The sequence below is a fragment of the Carlito syrichta genome, unplaced genomic scaffold (genome assembly GCF_000164805.1).
Source record: "Carlito syrichta isolate Samal-C Ts95f unplaced genomic scaffold, Tarsius_syrichta-2.0.1 Scaffold86251, whole genome shotgun sequence".
NCBI classification, from domain to species: Eukaryota; Metazoa; Chordata; class Mammalia; order Primates; family Tarsiidae; genus Carlito; species Carlito syrichta.
In genome coordinates, this window is record NW_007030347.1 from 176864 (window position 1) to 192596 (window position 15733).

The 15733-nt window shown below is 32.9% G+C and overlaps 1 protein-coding gene across 1 annotated transcript in view; it reads left to right on the plus strand.

Moving 5' to 3' along the window:
* FAF1 (Fas associated factor 1) overlaps nucleotides 1–15733 on the plus strand; it is a gene marked incomplete at its 5' end in the record, with an annotated part of 331295 nt that overhangs the window by 167673 nt on the left and 147889 nt on the right. The window contains one exon of the mRNA XM_008057040.1: nucleotides 1355–1460. Coding sequence (XP_008055231.1) covers nucleotides 1355–1460 — 106 coding nt within the window. The remainder of the gene's footprint in view (nucleotides 1–1354; nucleotides 1461–15733) is intronic.

Sequence of the window (15733 nt, forward strand, 5' to 3'; positions counted from 1 at the left end):
GCCTATAGTTCCAGCTACTTGGAAGGCTGAAGCATAAGGCTTGTCTGAGCCCAGCAGTTCAAGGCTGTAGTAGCCAGGAGTGTGCCACTGCACCCCAGCCTAGGCACCAGAGTAAGACTCCAACTCAAAAACATTTTTTAAAAAACTCTATTTTAAAAAATTTTTTATTTTTTGAGTCAGATTCTCATTTTATTGCCCAGGGCGAGGTCTCGCCAAGTTGCCCAGGCTGGTCTCCAACCCCTGGCCTCAAGCAGTCCTCTCACCTCTACCTCCCAAAGTGCTGGAATTATAGGTGTGAGCCACCACACCTGCTGTTGAGTTTAATTTTCTTTGATTTTGATCAGTAATATTTCATGATATATATTGGTGCTTAAGCACTTTTAGTCTGTAATTAACCTGTGAATTCTATGGAAGACCACAGAACAGACAGATTAGCTGCCTAATTCTAGTTTATGTCATGTGTATATTTATCATATAGTTGCAACAGATTGGCAAGGGAGTAATGAAGACTTGAACTGTGTAGCACACCCAGAATATTTTTCTGGTGCCATAGGCATGACAGAATTACACTTGAGACAGGCAGTACCAATTATTTAGGTTCAATAGTGATAGATTTTAATTTTCAATACTGTTGAAACAGTGTTTCATAATATTGCCATAATAGAATCATAACTTATGAATAGATTATAACTTCTATTAATTTGTGTGACTAATTTCATGTACTCATTATGGTTCTGCTATATTTCTAACATTTTGGAGCTTAGTTATAGGGTTAAAAAAATGTTCTGAATTCTCTAATTTCTGAATTCTATATATTTCTGTGTCCTAAGTGAAAACACAATTATTTTGAATAATTTTGGTATAGCCATTAAAGTTCAGTAGATTTCAATATCTTCTGAATTTTGACTAAAGTATATTGTACAGCATTCTTGAGGATAAATAATAGTTTCATACTTCTGTTATTCTAGAATGGCTATTTCACTTGGAATTGAACTAGAGTCTTTGAGTATACCTTTTAATAGCATATTTGGAACTTGATATAATTGACAGTTTGTTCTCTTGCAGGAAATACATATGCAGATAATAACGTATGACTTATAGAACATTCTTATGTATGCAGAGTATTTAGACTTGAACTTTTAAAACACCTTGGTAGAGAAGGAGTTAACAGGTTAGCTCCCCATAGTTGTTCTCAGTGTGATCTCTTGCCTCTAGGAGCTGAAAATATGATAACATTGGGCCCGGACATGCCTGTGTAGAGGTTAGGGTACTCCTGGGGTTTTTGCAGCTAGCTGTAAAACAAGCTAGAACTTGTTCATCTCTGAGTTCCTTGTTTTTCTTTCAACCCTTTCAGTGCCCTGCAGGAGTCATTAAATCAAAACTTCATGCTGATCATCACCCACCGAGAAGTCCAGCGGGAGTACAACCTGAACTTCTCAGGAAGCAGTACTATTCAAGAGGTGAGTTATGTCTCACAGCTAAGGAATAAAGGTAGCTCATTAGAGCTAATGTTGACCCTGTTAAAGAGGGCTTATCTGTTCTGGTTGGAAACTCTCTTTATGTTTCATTATTAGCTTCTTAATTTTAATTAACCGGAGCATCAATGATTACTGTAGATATACTAAGTGACTTGACCTAGAAAGATGGGTATTGTAAATGGAAGTGCTTGATAAATCTTAGTCAACTTAAAATGCTGCTTAAAAATAACTCCTTATTATGTAATATATTTTATGGTTTTATAGTAATTTTCAAAATATTAATTTGGAAATTGTTGATGGCATTCATTTTAGAGGATGCTTATTTTTTATTTGAAAGGTCTTGCTCAAATATATTATTTTTACTGTGTATTCTACCAGATTCTAAAAGGAATTTGAGGAGACTTTTCTTAAGTAACTGAATCCTAGCCTTCGGCAGTATTTGTAAGATGCTGCTGGTCATTTAGCTTAGAATATCTGAGGAGTCTATTTATAGTGTCAGTATTTTCTTCAACATGGCCAACCAGGGCCACTGTTTCAAAAAAGAACCTCCTCCCCCGAGAAACAGGTACGCCTTGGGCCCTATCCACTTAAACACTAGTAATTTATCTCCATGTGGGAAAAAAGACATTTAAGGTAATGATGGAACTTGTATTTAGAAACATTGATATGGAGACTATATCATATTACTCCTCATAAGTTATTAAGGCAACCGTTATTTGTCAGTTTTTTAAAAAGGAAATTAATCATGCTTAATCTTGGATTATTTTATAAAATTTTTCTTAGACTCTGCTGCTTAATTACTAATGTTATCTTGAAATAATCTCATTTTTGCCCTAATCATCTTTTCCAGAAGTATATAATTGTTTAAGTAATGGCTAAACTAATAATGCTTTCCCTTTTTCATATTTTGTCAATGAATTTCGGCTTCCGAGTTTGCCATAAACAACTCATTGTTTTAAGTTTATTTTCTTCACTGATTACTTGAATAGTCTGTTGAATAGTAACTAAAGTCTTTAAAATGTTTTCTGATCTGATTCCTAAATTGAATCATAGGTTTGGGTTATTTTTTTTTTCAGGATTTTAAATATATATAAATTGCTATTTTATTTTTCATCTTCATGGTAGGTATTCTTCTAGACTTAAATTTTTAATTCCTTGAAGAATCACTTTTTTTTTCCAGTAAAAATAATGTGTTTCTATGATTTTACTTTAGTTACTATGAGATCTTCATGACAAAATCGAAGCTATATATGCGAATGTAATTAAGCAAGGAAATCTAGTTTTAAAATAACTCAAATGTAATCAACAAAGCAAAGACAATAATAAATTAATTAATTCTCTTGTTTACCTAATTTTTTGAATGAATAATAGTATAATGCATTGTGAATAAATAGAAACTCTCTTTTTTTTCTTTCTGATTGATGTTTACAGCCAAACTTTTGCCATTCCCCCTACATTGCTAGTTTCTATAATTTGGGTGTATTTCAACTTTCTCCCACAAGAGGGCAGAAAGGACTATTGAGCAGATCGCCTAAAAATGCCATTCAGTGTTTTCAAATTAGCTTCTCTTATATTAACAAAAAGGAGCATAATGGCCAAGTTATTGTTTGATTTACAGATAATTGGCATATTGCAGGAAGGAGACTTAATTTCACCCTTTTAAATTAAACAGGGAGATTTAAAAAGACATAAAATATTCATTAATGTTCGGTGATTATAAAGTAGTGGCATATATTTATTTTGCCTTTATTACTGTTTCGATGGGAAAATACTGCAAATATTTCCGAAATCGAGTTGGCCATACTGACAAGTTGAAATGTTTAAGCAGTGTTAATGCAATCTGCTCACACCTGATATCCTATGCAGAATGATTCAAAATGACTACATCAATTATTAAAAGAAATATTTAAAATTCTGCAAATGTGCCATTGTGTGCCACAGTTGGCTGAAACTGTTCTCCATGGCCTGCTATTTAGATTATTAAATATATTTTAAGCTTCAAAGACTTGAAAACTGTAAATCTTTTTCATACCATTTTATAAATATTGTTTGAAAAATGTTCAAGAAATATATTTGCAAAGACAGATGTTCTTGGGTATTTCTTGGCAAGAGTTTGGTTTCTTCTTTTTCATTTTTCCTTTTAATTTAATTAAAATAATATTTTATAATGCTAGTTTGCCAGAAAAAATATGCAGTTGTTACTAATGACAGTTGCTTTTGTGTGAGTAGACAGGTACACATAGGCTCTTTTATTCTGTACAACTTTGAAAAAGGATGTGGGTCATCTCTCTAGGCCTGGTCCTGTTACTTGTCTGCTTCAACATGTGGAATACCTGTGGTTGGGGGGGGAGGTGGCTTCCAGAGAAGGATAGGGTGCTTTTTGTCTACTGCCATATGATCCACAGTGACACTTAAGTATGTGCATTTTTTTCTTGTTGCATAATTGGAAATAAGTTTGATAGCACTGGGATGGAAATATAATTGTGGAATGATTTACAGCTTTATTTTATAAATGCTAGTTTTTTTAAAAGGTGGGAGCTTAATGATGCCATGCATCTTAAATTGTAAATTGATCTCTGTTACTAGTTTCAGGCATCTCTTTTCAGTATTAATAGGTCCAAGAAGGAATCCTGACCATTATAAATAAGGGAAAGGAATATTTTAAAAAACAAAACAGAAATCCCGGGTATATTTTTCATGTATATATATTTTTATGTGTATACATACATATATATATATATATATATATATATATATATACATACATATATATTTTTAAATTTTTGAAAGCCTTACATTTTTAAAAGAAAGCTTTTGCAATATTTTTCCTCCATAGGGAAGTTTCTATGAAATGAAATAAGATTGAAAAAGGCGCTATGATTTCAACTTTTACTTTGACAAAATATTATTTTTAAAATATTGAATTAGAAAATAGATGCAGTTTGAATTTCAAATAAACTCTTCAGTGACCGTATGGTCATGCAAGTTAGTGGTGATAAATGGATAGTTGTACAAGTGTTTGTTCATTCTGGCTCTGTGGTCTGCTGCATCTCAAAGCATGACTTGTGTCCTTTGGGTGCTCTAGATTTTAATTTAAGCCAGTTAGTTATTGAGTGGTTTTGTTTTGATTTTGTTTTTGTTTTTGTTTTAAGCTCTTTACAACTCCTTCTACTTACATTATCTTCCTACTTGAGGAAAAGGCAGTGAGATATAAGAAAGTCAGAATGGAGAGATGCAAGTAGTCATAAGAAAAATATTTTTTCTGTTATGACAAAACAACTTGTAATAATTATCAAATAATGACAGTAACTTTTTTATCTATCTTTTATACTTTTTTTTGGTTCTAAATTAGCTACTTGTCACACTTTAAAATAGTGAATTTTCTTGAAAATGTAAACAGGCCTACTGTCTATTAATGAATTTCTTACACTGAGAATTCATATTTTTAAACAGTTAATTGTACAGATTCTAGTAATTCTAATACTATTAAAGATCTTGTCTCATACTATCAAAGATCTGTTGTTACAAATGCATTTTTGATGAGTCAAATTAAGGGGAGAAAAGGAGATAGATTTGCTTTTAGCAAATCCTAAACCCAGGTGTGGAAAAGGATATAAAGTCACTGAAATCAAGCCAAGTTTACTTGGAAATTGATTCTTTATTATCAGTATTATTATTGCAAAAGCTTCTGTTAGGCAAAATAGCCACTTTTCTTTGTAGATGTCATACAAATTAAAGGAATATACACATGACCCAGAATAACAATGATAAGAAACCTAAGTATTTTTACTGTGGAATCGTGGAATATTATCTATTTCAGCAAGAAGCACAATGAATAGCTATTGGAATTATTTAAATCCTCTTCCAAGTTTCATTTAACCCTAGAATTCCCACTGTTGTTATTAATGTTGATTTAGTTCTTAATGGAAATGAAAGGGGAAAATTGACAACCTATAAAGATATATCTTGCAAAGAGTAGTAAAACATTTCACCACTAGTATCATGTTTACCAACTAGTAATTAAATGGGAAGCCAATAGACTTTGAATTAGTATCAAGAACTGAACTAAATACATAAATCATACCAGTCCTTAAAAGTAATCTTGGCTAAATAATTGTGTAATCCTGAGGCTAACTCTGATTCTGAAAAATTTGAATCTGATGTCAGGTTTTATGTGTTGTGTCTATTTTCAACTTACTATGTTCTCAGCTTGCTTGACTAATGTATATTTGGACTAATCTTTCTTAATGTTGGTGTCCAATAACAGTAATTAAAATTTGTAGTCTTTTGCAGATTGTGCTAATGAGTGATTTTCTAGTAGTGGGTTGACTATAACTTCTTAACTAACATGGCCTTTCTGTAATTTCTTAAGTATTGGATTTTTTTTGGTTTGTTTGTTTGTTTTCCAATATGGGGATGATGGAGGGTGCTGGCACAGAACTGAAGAAAGAGTGGGATAGCTGAGAATGTGCATATGCAAAAGGGTAAATTAAGTTGTGTGCTTATTTAATTAAAAGTGTAAGTGGTTTGTTTTTACTGCAAGATAAATGGCACATATTAGATCAATTAGAATGAACCAATTTTAATTAGCATATATCATAGTTGGATTTTTATAAGTTTGAAATCACAAATTACATCTTAGCAAAAATGAGAGAGATAATTTCTTCAGCCACTGGACAATGAATTCAAGCCTTTCTTCAGCTTTCAGAAAAGAAGGTTATAAGTTTCTCTTAAATATGCATACAGTGTTAGTTTCAAGTTGCATTTTAAAATTGTGATCTGTGGCGATCATACCACTTAAAATGAATAGAACAGTAATGATCATTTTATAATTGTTGAGGTTTTTCGTGATTTTTAATAAATTACCCCCTTAGGAAATAAATTTAAGTAATATTTACAATGCAGATATTTGGAACTGACAAGTCTTTCTTTCCCTTTCGTAAGTACTTAGAATAATCTGTATTGGAAAAATGTTTAGGCTCATATAAGTATTTGTTCACCTGCATTTTAAGGAGATAGAAACAATGAAATTTTGTTAAGAATTGAGGACAATACTTTAGTCTTTTTTCTTATGTAAGATATATGTGTATCCTAATATTTTAGCTGGCCACATTTCATGATCTGTGATTCGTGGACTGGTAGTTTTGAAATGCCTGGGTTAAGAAAAATTATGTTCACTTATCAGAAAATAATAAACATAAGATTTTTTTATATGCAAGAAAAGGCAGAGAGTAAATAATTGCACTGGTGACCAATACTGTAATAATCCTGTTTTACAATATGCACTTGACAGGTTGTAATAGTGCTAATTGAAGAGACTAATTCACACTTGCTTCATTCTATTCAAAGGCAAAATCAGCAGCTTGTTTTGCTTTTGACCAGATGGTCCTCATGAACACCTACTGTGCACTTTAAGTGCTTTACTAGAATTACAAAGGCTGGGGCTGCGTTCGACTCCAAATGATTTGAGAAGGGGGGGGAGGCTCTGTGCTCAATGGATTTGGTGCAAGTAAATTAATTCTAGTGGACCCATTACACACTGAGCCCCCTTTTCAAAGCTCTGAGCCTCCTCGCTTGCTCTGTAGCAATGAGAAAGAGAAAGAGAAAGGCAGATTACTGCAAACAGAAATTTTAAAAAAGGGTATGAAAGGGAGAAAAGAGGCCTTGAAGCCTTTCATATCATTTGAGTTTTTCAAGTGCGTTATTTTTGGGGAGGGTGGATATATGAAAAGCCAATTGGAGTTTTTTTTGTTTTAAAGTGCGCTATTTAAGCACCATGAATATAGGCGCAAGAGCAACAGTTGACTGAGTTTACTGTGGTGAGGCTTTGTGTCCCAGGATGAATCAAATTCATTATATTCAACTCTTTGTGTTTTAACATGAATGTAGGGTTAGTTTCACAAGACTGTGTCTGTTTAGGATAATTATAATTTAATATTTTCCTTTCATAAAGTTATCACTGTAGATGTCTAAAATTTTAATCAAAGCAAATTTTGTACGTTGACTTTGAAGCACCCTGACAGTTTAAAATTCAAAGGAAAGCCTTTTTAGTTTTCAAAAGAGAAGAAAGGCTCATTCTAATGGCATTGATGCAGAGATTATTATAACTAATTAGAAGTCACACATCTGTTAGCTTTTGGTTTGTGACTTATTTATTTTTTGAGCAAAATATATACTTTAAAAATATATTGCTGTCATTTGGTGAACCTGAAGGGATAAAATGCACTTAAAAGAGAACCATTTAGTTGAGTCAACCATTTTTGCAAATCTCTTCTTGGTCCTATAAAAATATCTAATGTCATAAAGTGCATTAAATGTCAATTACAATTGTGCAAATAATAACCTTAACTTGGAATTCACTTTCAAACAAAATATTTTCACACAGTTCTGTTAGCATAATTCTGGTTATTAACCAATGCCATTATGAAATAACAAGAAAATACAAGCCAATCCAGTTTGTCCAAATCTAGTTATTCCTTATCTTTAAACCTGTTCATATATAGTAATGTAATTTGGAGTACTGAAACTGTAACATAATTAGTTATTATTGCAAGCTATGTGGGTTCAGGTACAAGGGATAAAATTTAAGAATACACGTTACCAGTTTTTAAATTTTAAGTTCAATTCTTATGATATATTTTAGTGGCAGGGTTTACTTTCGTCTGATACCATATATTACTAACACTGTTATTCAGATTCATTTGAACTACTAGGAAAGAATACAACAAAATCATACCAATAATATATAATGATAACTTTAAATGATAACTTTAAATGTTTCATAATCTCTTCTAAGTTTGGCTCATGTCTTTAAATGACTATCTAGAATTTATATTTTTAAAAGCATAATAAATCAATGTCCTTTAATATGTCATTATATTTTAATTACATTCTTAGAAAATAAAATACAGGAATGCAAAAGCAACCACAAAAATATTTTTTATTTCTTAAAGACTTTTCACTTAAGAGGAGAGCATGCCTTCTTTGATATTTAAGCTAAAAGTTTATTCATATTAATGTGGTCATTACATTGGGACTTGTTCATTGAAATATAAGTTGCAGAGTGGGGAGGAATATAAAGGGAATTCCCAAACCTTCAACCAAGAAAATACCTAGTGAAATGTATAAGTAGTTAGGTGTTAATGAATTGGTATTCTTGGGGAGATAAATATTTCAAGAAAAAATTTGAAAGATTAAGAAAAACTCACTGAAAAACTTTTTTTTTTTGCAGTAGACTATTTGAAATAAGGGTAAAAGTACTAGATTTTTCTCTTGTGAGTAAAATAAAAAGCTATTTTAAAAGCCAGAACCTCAATTAGCAGGAGTGGATTGATCATAACCATGCAGTCACTTACTTAGGTGGGGCTGGTTCTTTGGTTTCACACAGACGGTGCTCCTTATGAGGAAGAGTTTTTGTGTGTGTGTGTGTGTGTGTGTGTGGTTTTTATTTTTGTTTTCAGTTTAAAACATTAACTCCTAGATTTCTGAATGCCAGAAACAAGGTTTTTTCCTGTAGGGTATGTGTTAGGAAAGGCTACAGTTTCTTCATAGACCTCAGTACATACCAGATCACTTAAGCTGAGAAGTATTTTAACATTTAACTATCCTCCAGCTATAAAATAAGAATAATAACCTCTTCATTCCTCTCCAGCTTTTCATAAAAACAAACAAAAACACAAGGAATTAAAACAAAGGATACATAAATGACTATAAAATGCTCATAAACATAAGCTAGACCAAGACTAGGTAAATATATCAAGGCCTTCATGTAGAAAATTATTTACATGTTTATATGCCAAAGGTTATTTGGTTCCAACCTCTTCAAACATCTGTTATGGTAATATTTCTTTTGTCCAATGCATCTGTGTATGACTCAATGTTATATAGTGAAGGAGTTATCTTTTTCAAACATATTTTGTGTGGTAAATATATTTTAAAATTTTCCTGCTCAATACAGGGTTATACTGTAGTACTCTAATACCCTCAATATATTCCTGTGATTTTTTAAAGCTTTTTTTTAAATAAAAAAGACTGTAAAAGCTTGTAGCAAACATTTCGTATAAATGACCAAATGTATTCCTTGCTTTGTGGTCATTGCGTGACCAGACAGTAGAGTACTGGATTGTTCTAAGGTTTTACAGCTGCAAGGCAAAAGCATCTGCTCATGGCAAAGCCGGCATTGTTTAATTTTGACACTGACTTTTCCATGCATCTTGTACCAAGCACTGGATTAGATGCTACTAAGATGAAATTTGTTTTAAGTTGCTCCCAAAGTGCAGCTGTCCCTATATACAGCCTTGTAGCTTAACCAAAACAGACAGACATAGGATCAATCAGAATCTTTGTACAGGGTCACCTCACCAGGCTAGGGAGGCTCAGAGAAAGAATGTTAATGATAATATTTATTGTGAATAACTGCAAAAGTAGATTCTGGGCTTATTTAATGTGTACAGAACCCGCCCCCCCACCTTTAGGGCAATAGACCTGTTATTAAATATTTAGATTTTTAAACTGGATTATAATGGTCAAGTATTAGAGTATACTAGGCACTATTCTTCCACAATCATTTGTAAGAAAAATGATCAATTTATTGGTCACTAAAGTAGTAATTGACTGAAAAGAAAACCTATTCTAAAATGGCTTTGCTGAAATCTTGAAAAGGGACATTTTTATAGAATGATAATTTTTCTTTAATGTTTCAAGTGAATGGAAAATGAAAGAGCACCTCACTTCCCAGGTTTCCTGGGATTGTGTGAATTTCTACCCAGCTGGTCCAAATTGATTGATACAGGGCCAAATATTTGTCTGCCTACATTTCAAAGTCTGTAATTTGCTAATGAATTGTGGTAATAATCTTTCATCATACATGAAAGATTTAGCCAAACAATTTGCTAAGTATATATTTTGATCATAAAATTTTTGGACTTACACCAAGCTTTACATCTACTTTACAGCTAATGTATGGGGGTGGAGGGAGGGCAATGGGAGAAATAATGCTGAACGTGGACACTTGACGGAGAGGGATGAAGGAAGCAGGAGGAAAGAAGGTACTTTGAAAAAGAATAATGCTGCGAAAGTCCTATGTGTGACAGAGGAAAACAAAATATATTTACACTTAGAGTTGAACACAGAATTTTTAAAGTGCCATCAGAGTTGTAACCCGCAGTATCTAAAGATATGGTATTCATTTAGATGAATGCAAAGAAGGAATCTTTTCCTATTTTGGCTACAGCTATTTCACACATTGATTATGGAATAATTTTCTAGAAATTTGATGCTGCAGAAGTCAAATGTCCACAAATTGAAGTATTTGAAGGCATAAAAACCAAAGCCGAATGTTTGTTGAAATTTATTAAAACAAAAACAAAAACTCAGTGAAAAGAAAAATGTGATTTGACCAATTCCAGAAGAAGCTGAGGGAGGAATCTCCTAGTTAAGCCTTTGAAATGACTATAGGCATCCAAGAGAATACTTTCTCCCTCCTAAACAAAGACAGACTGTACAAAGGAAAATTAGGCTTATATTTCTGGGAGGATATGTAGCATTAAGTAACTTCTGCTTGGGAAAGTACAAAACCTAATTTATGTATTAATATTTTGGGAGAAGAGCATAAGATCTACTCTAGAGGAAGTCCAGGATTATCCTATGGAGTTAGAGGGCAAGAAAATGTTTAAAATAAGACGCTATATTATGCATGTAATTTTTTCTTCCATTATGAGAAATCTAGGGTGCTGTGAATTGCTGTTTGATTTATATAATTTGAATTGTTTTCATGTTTTTCATGAGGAGAATCTTAAATAATATTGATAAAATTCCCCTTGCCTATCCATTTAATAGCAGGTAGTTTTTTTTTTTTTTTGAAGAGCTTTGTTCCATAGAAACTATATATATATTATAAAAGGAGGTAGATAGACCTTCCATTTTATAGATTTTAAAGATAAGCAACTCTAGAATTTTTATATCACTGCTGGACCTCTTGAATATGCAATTAATTGTCACATTTCCAGAGCATTAATATGTATTCGTTTATATAATCGTCTTTTTATTTTCTGCTAGAAATAAGCCTGTTTTAAATGTTAGTATATGTTAAAGGTGGCACCAGTGGACAATAAGTATTTAGGAAAGGTAAATATTTGTATGTCTAACTATAGCTTTATTGCAGACGAATTGAAAATTTTGTCTTACATATTGACTTTTTCAGTCTCTTTTCTTCTATTTGTTGATAGCTAAAATCTTTATTAATTTAACACTTGTCAATAATTTTTTGTAGGTATATTGTCACTTTGTGATAGTTACTACAGTAGATACTTAATCAAGTTTTGGTTTGGAGACTTTTGTGTTTTTTTTAAATTTTTATTTTTTTCTTGATTGTAGTATTATAGAAGAGATCCATAATCATCACTGTGAAGGAGAAATAGAATGAAAACCACATTTAAATAAAATTAATTGTGTGAGATAATTAGTGAAAATCCTGATTTTTTTTAAATGAAAACTCAATTTCAAAAGCAAATATTAGAGTTATAGATTGCGTATATTAAATTCAGAATACACATTTGGCATTTGTTTCTAGTCCTTTTGGTGTTTTGCTATCAAATGTACTTTACATTTACATGCCTGCTTTCGCATAATGAAAATGTGAAATATTTCCTCCTAAGAGATGTTTATAATGACATATAATCATCATCATTATAAGAAAAGAATATCAGTTTATTTATGTTGAATTGGGAGATGTTTTCTTTATTCTTCATGTCATAAACAAGGGTATTTTAATAAAGGCTGCTATTTTCTTGCTGGTGAAAATTTTTGTTGACAATAACATGTACAAATGGATCTCTTTGCCTTAAATTTGAGATATTAGAAATACAGTAAATGTCTTGAGTCCTGATTTCTACTGGTAATTGTCATTTCAAATATTGTAACTATTTTTTTTATATAATGAATGGAGCAATATGTGATATATCACTTTAAAAATGGGATTGCTATATTAACATGCATATATATCATAATTCTAAGTGAATGTTGACTCCTTCAGATCAGTCATCTTTCTTGGTGATGCACATATCCTTTATTGCTCAAAAGTTACTCTCGATTTCTAGGGACTGGCTTTACATGCAGTTTTTTTTTTTTTAATTACCTTACTTATGGCCAGTCTTTGTCCTGTAAAGGGAAAAAAATTATTTTGTTGAAACTACCAAAGGTAAGTTGAAACCAAGTGTTGTGAGCCAGTTAGTTATTCAAGGAGTAGTCAAATTTGTGGTAATTCAGAGTAGGTATCTCTTTCCTGAGTTTCTTCTCTCCCTGTGAACTTGTATCTGGCATAGCATTGTCTACACTCATTTACAATTTTTTTGTTTGTTTGTTTGTTTCCCCTGTTAGACTATGCAAACTTTAAAACAGGAAAAGTGTTGAGTTCATCTCTTTATTTCAGGGCCTATCACTACATTTGCCAGAGAATAGGTGGACTTGATGAGTGACTGAATTAAAAAAAGAAGATTCTATAAAGCAGAGAAATTATTTGGAACTGAAGGCAGTTTGAAAGAGAGGTTATCCAAGTATTTCTGAGTATTTTAAGCATTTCAAGTGTTAATGCGGAAATAAATGTGTACTTTCTAAGGAGGACTGTTATGAGAGAATGTCTCTGATTTGGTTATATAATTCTCATTTATTTGTTAAAAATGAGACTGAGAGTAGACAGCTTGCACAAGTAAGTACAAAATAAAACTACTTATAAATAGATGAATGCCATTCTTGATTTGTAATATCTGACACATAATTTCTTGGTAGTTTTCTTCTTAATAAGGTGATTTTCTTCTAGCTGAATTTTAAAATGTAATTCTTATTCTAGGGATGCACTATTAAAATTTTAATCGAATGAACAGTACTTCTCAACTGTAATTAGTTAGCTTGTGATAGTGGAAAAATCATTGCACCACAGTACAGGGAACCTGAATTCAAATTCTGCCACTAATAAGCTACATAATTTTCTAACCCTGTGTAGCCTGATTTTTGTTTTCATTTGTTTAGATTTTTCTTAGTGTAGAACTGCAGAAACTCAAAATTTTTGCTGGAAAAAATATTAAAGTCTTGGAACCTCAAAATTTGTGTGAAATCCCCCTTTCCCTTTGAACCTGGTATATACTTCTGAAGCACCTCTATCCTTTTATTTGTTTTGTGTTTGTTTTCTTTCTCATTGTAGGCCCCTTGAGGGGAAGATTGCAGGCATTTAGTTTTTTGTTTTTTTTAGGGGGAGGGTGTATGTAATAATACCTTATATAATTTTTAAAGATCAAATCAGTATGTATGTATATATATCTCTGTCACTTTCATGTTTGTCTTTATGCTAACATGTTCAAGTTATTCTCTTCTAGCTTTTTTTTTCTTTTTTTTTTTTTTTTGGTCAGTGTATTACTTGGCTGCCCAGGCTGGAGTATAGTGGCAAGATCACAACTCACCTCAGCCTCTACCTGCTGAGCTCAGGCAGTTCTTCCAACTCGGCCTTCAAAGTAGCTGGGACTACAGGCATGTGCCTCCATGCCTGGTCTTCTAACTGTTTAGAAATATACAATAGATTATTGTAAACAATAGTCATCATACTGGTCTAGTGAATACGAGGTCTAATTTCTTCTATGAAACCATATATTTGTAATAGTCATTTAATCTTTGTGTTTCTGATTATACTGCCTAACTCCTTTAAAATGATTGTAGAGGGCCAGGCTTGGTGGCTCAGCCTGTAATCCCGCGCCTTTGGGAGGCTGAGGTGAGTGAATTGCCTGAGCCCGCGGGTTTGCGACGCGCCTGGGCAGCCAGACCTCATCTCTACAATACAAAAAATCAGCCAGGCGTGGTAGCGCATGCCTGTAATTCCGGCTACTTGGAAGGCTGAGGCAGAAGGATCGCCAGAGCCCAGCAGGTCGAGGCTGCGGTGGCCGGGAGCGGCCACTGAACTCCAGTCTGGGTGACAGAGTGAGACTCCAATCAAAAAATAAAAATAAAAAAATAAAAAATAAAATAAAATAAAATAAAAAATGATTGTAGAATGAGTAAATACATGAATCAGCACCCAGTCAGTGAAAAGAAATTTGGATACCTGGATTCTAATACTTCCTTTTATGTATTTTGCTTTCTACCTATGTGACTTTGGGCAATTCTTAAAAGTGGGAAATGATTTTAAAGGATTTTTCTGATTTTGACTGGTGGCAGTGGCTCATGCCTGTATGCCTAGCACTTTGGGAGGCTAAGGTGGGGGGCTCGCCTAAGACCAAGAGTTCAAGACCCTGTCTCTACAAAAAAATTTAAATATTAGCTGAGTGTAGTGACATGAGCCCGTAGTACTAGCTGCTTGGGAGGCTGAGGCAATAGAATCTTTTGAGCCCAAGAGTTTGAAGCTGCAGTGAGCTATGATCGCACCACTGCACACCGGCCTGGACTACAGAGCGAGACTCTGTTTAAAAAAAAAAGATTTTTCTGGTTCTAAAACTTGGTGATAATATGTAAGTTTTGCACTTCAAATAAACCATTTGTGTGTGTGTGTGAGAGAGCAACTGGTCAATAGAGTAGGAAGGGGGACCCAAAAAAACTTGGGGCCCCTTGTGGTATAGACTTCCTCTACTAGGTAAATGTTCTAGGAGCCCACTGGAATTAGTATACCAGCTAGCACTGTAGTGAGAGGCTATATTTGGTTTCAGTGAATTTTTTTTTGGCAAATAGGTAACTGGTTCTTACCCCATGACAACACACCTGCCCACACTATGCTGAGTGTTCAGCAGTTTTTGACCAAAAGCAGCATAACCCCCCATACCCCACCTCCCTATTCACCCAATCTTACCCGAAGCAACATTTTTTTTGGTATCCCTGGATGAAAAAAGTCCTCAGTGGGAAATGTTTTGCCATTGTGGAAGAGGTCAAACAAAAATGGCAGAAGCACGAAAAGGCATCAAAACTGACCAGTTCAAAAACTGTTTTGAGTAGCGGGAAAAGTATCTCAATATGTGTGTTGCATCAAATGTAGAGAGAGTACTTTGAAAGTGACTGAAGTTTACACATGTAAGAATAAATACACGATTTTTTAAACGAAATTTTGGGGGATTTTGTGCCTCCCCATATGTAAATGTATAAATATGTCACTGTGAAATGCAAAAATGTAAAATTCCTTTAATCCTTAAGGTGCTTTTTAAGGAGTTCAGGGTTAAAATAAAATTTTGTGTTTCTAGGTTGTTTGAGTTTCTATAATTCAGGGTTTTTTTTTTCCTGAATTA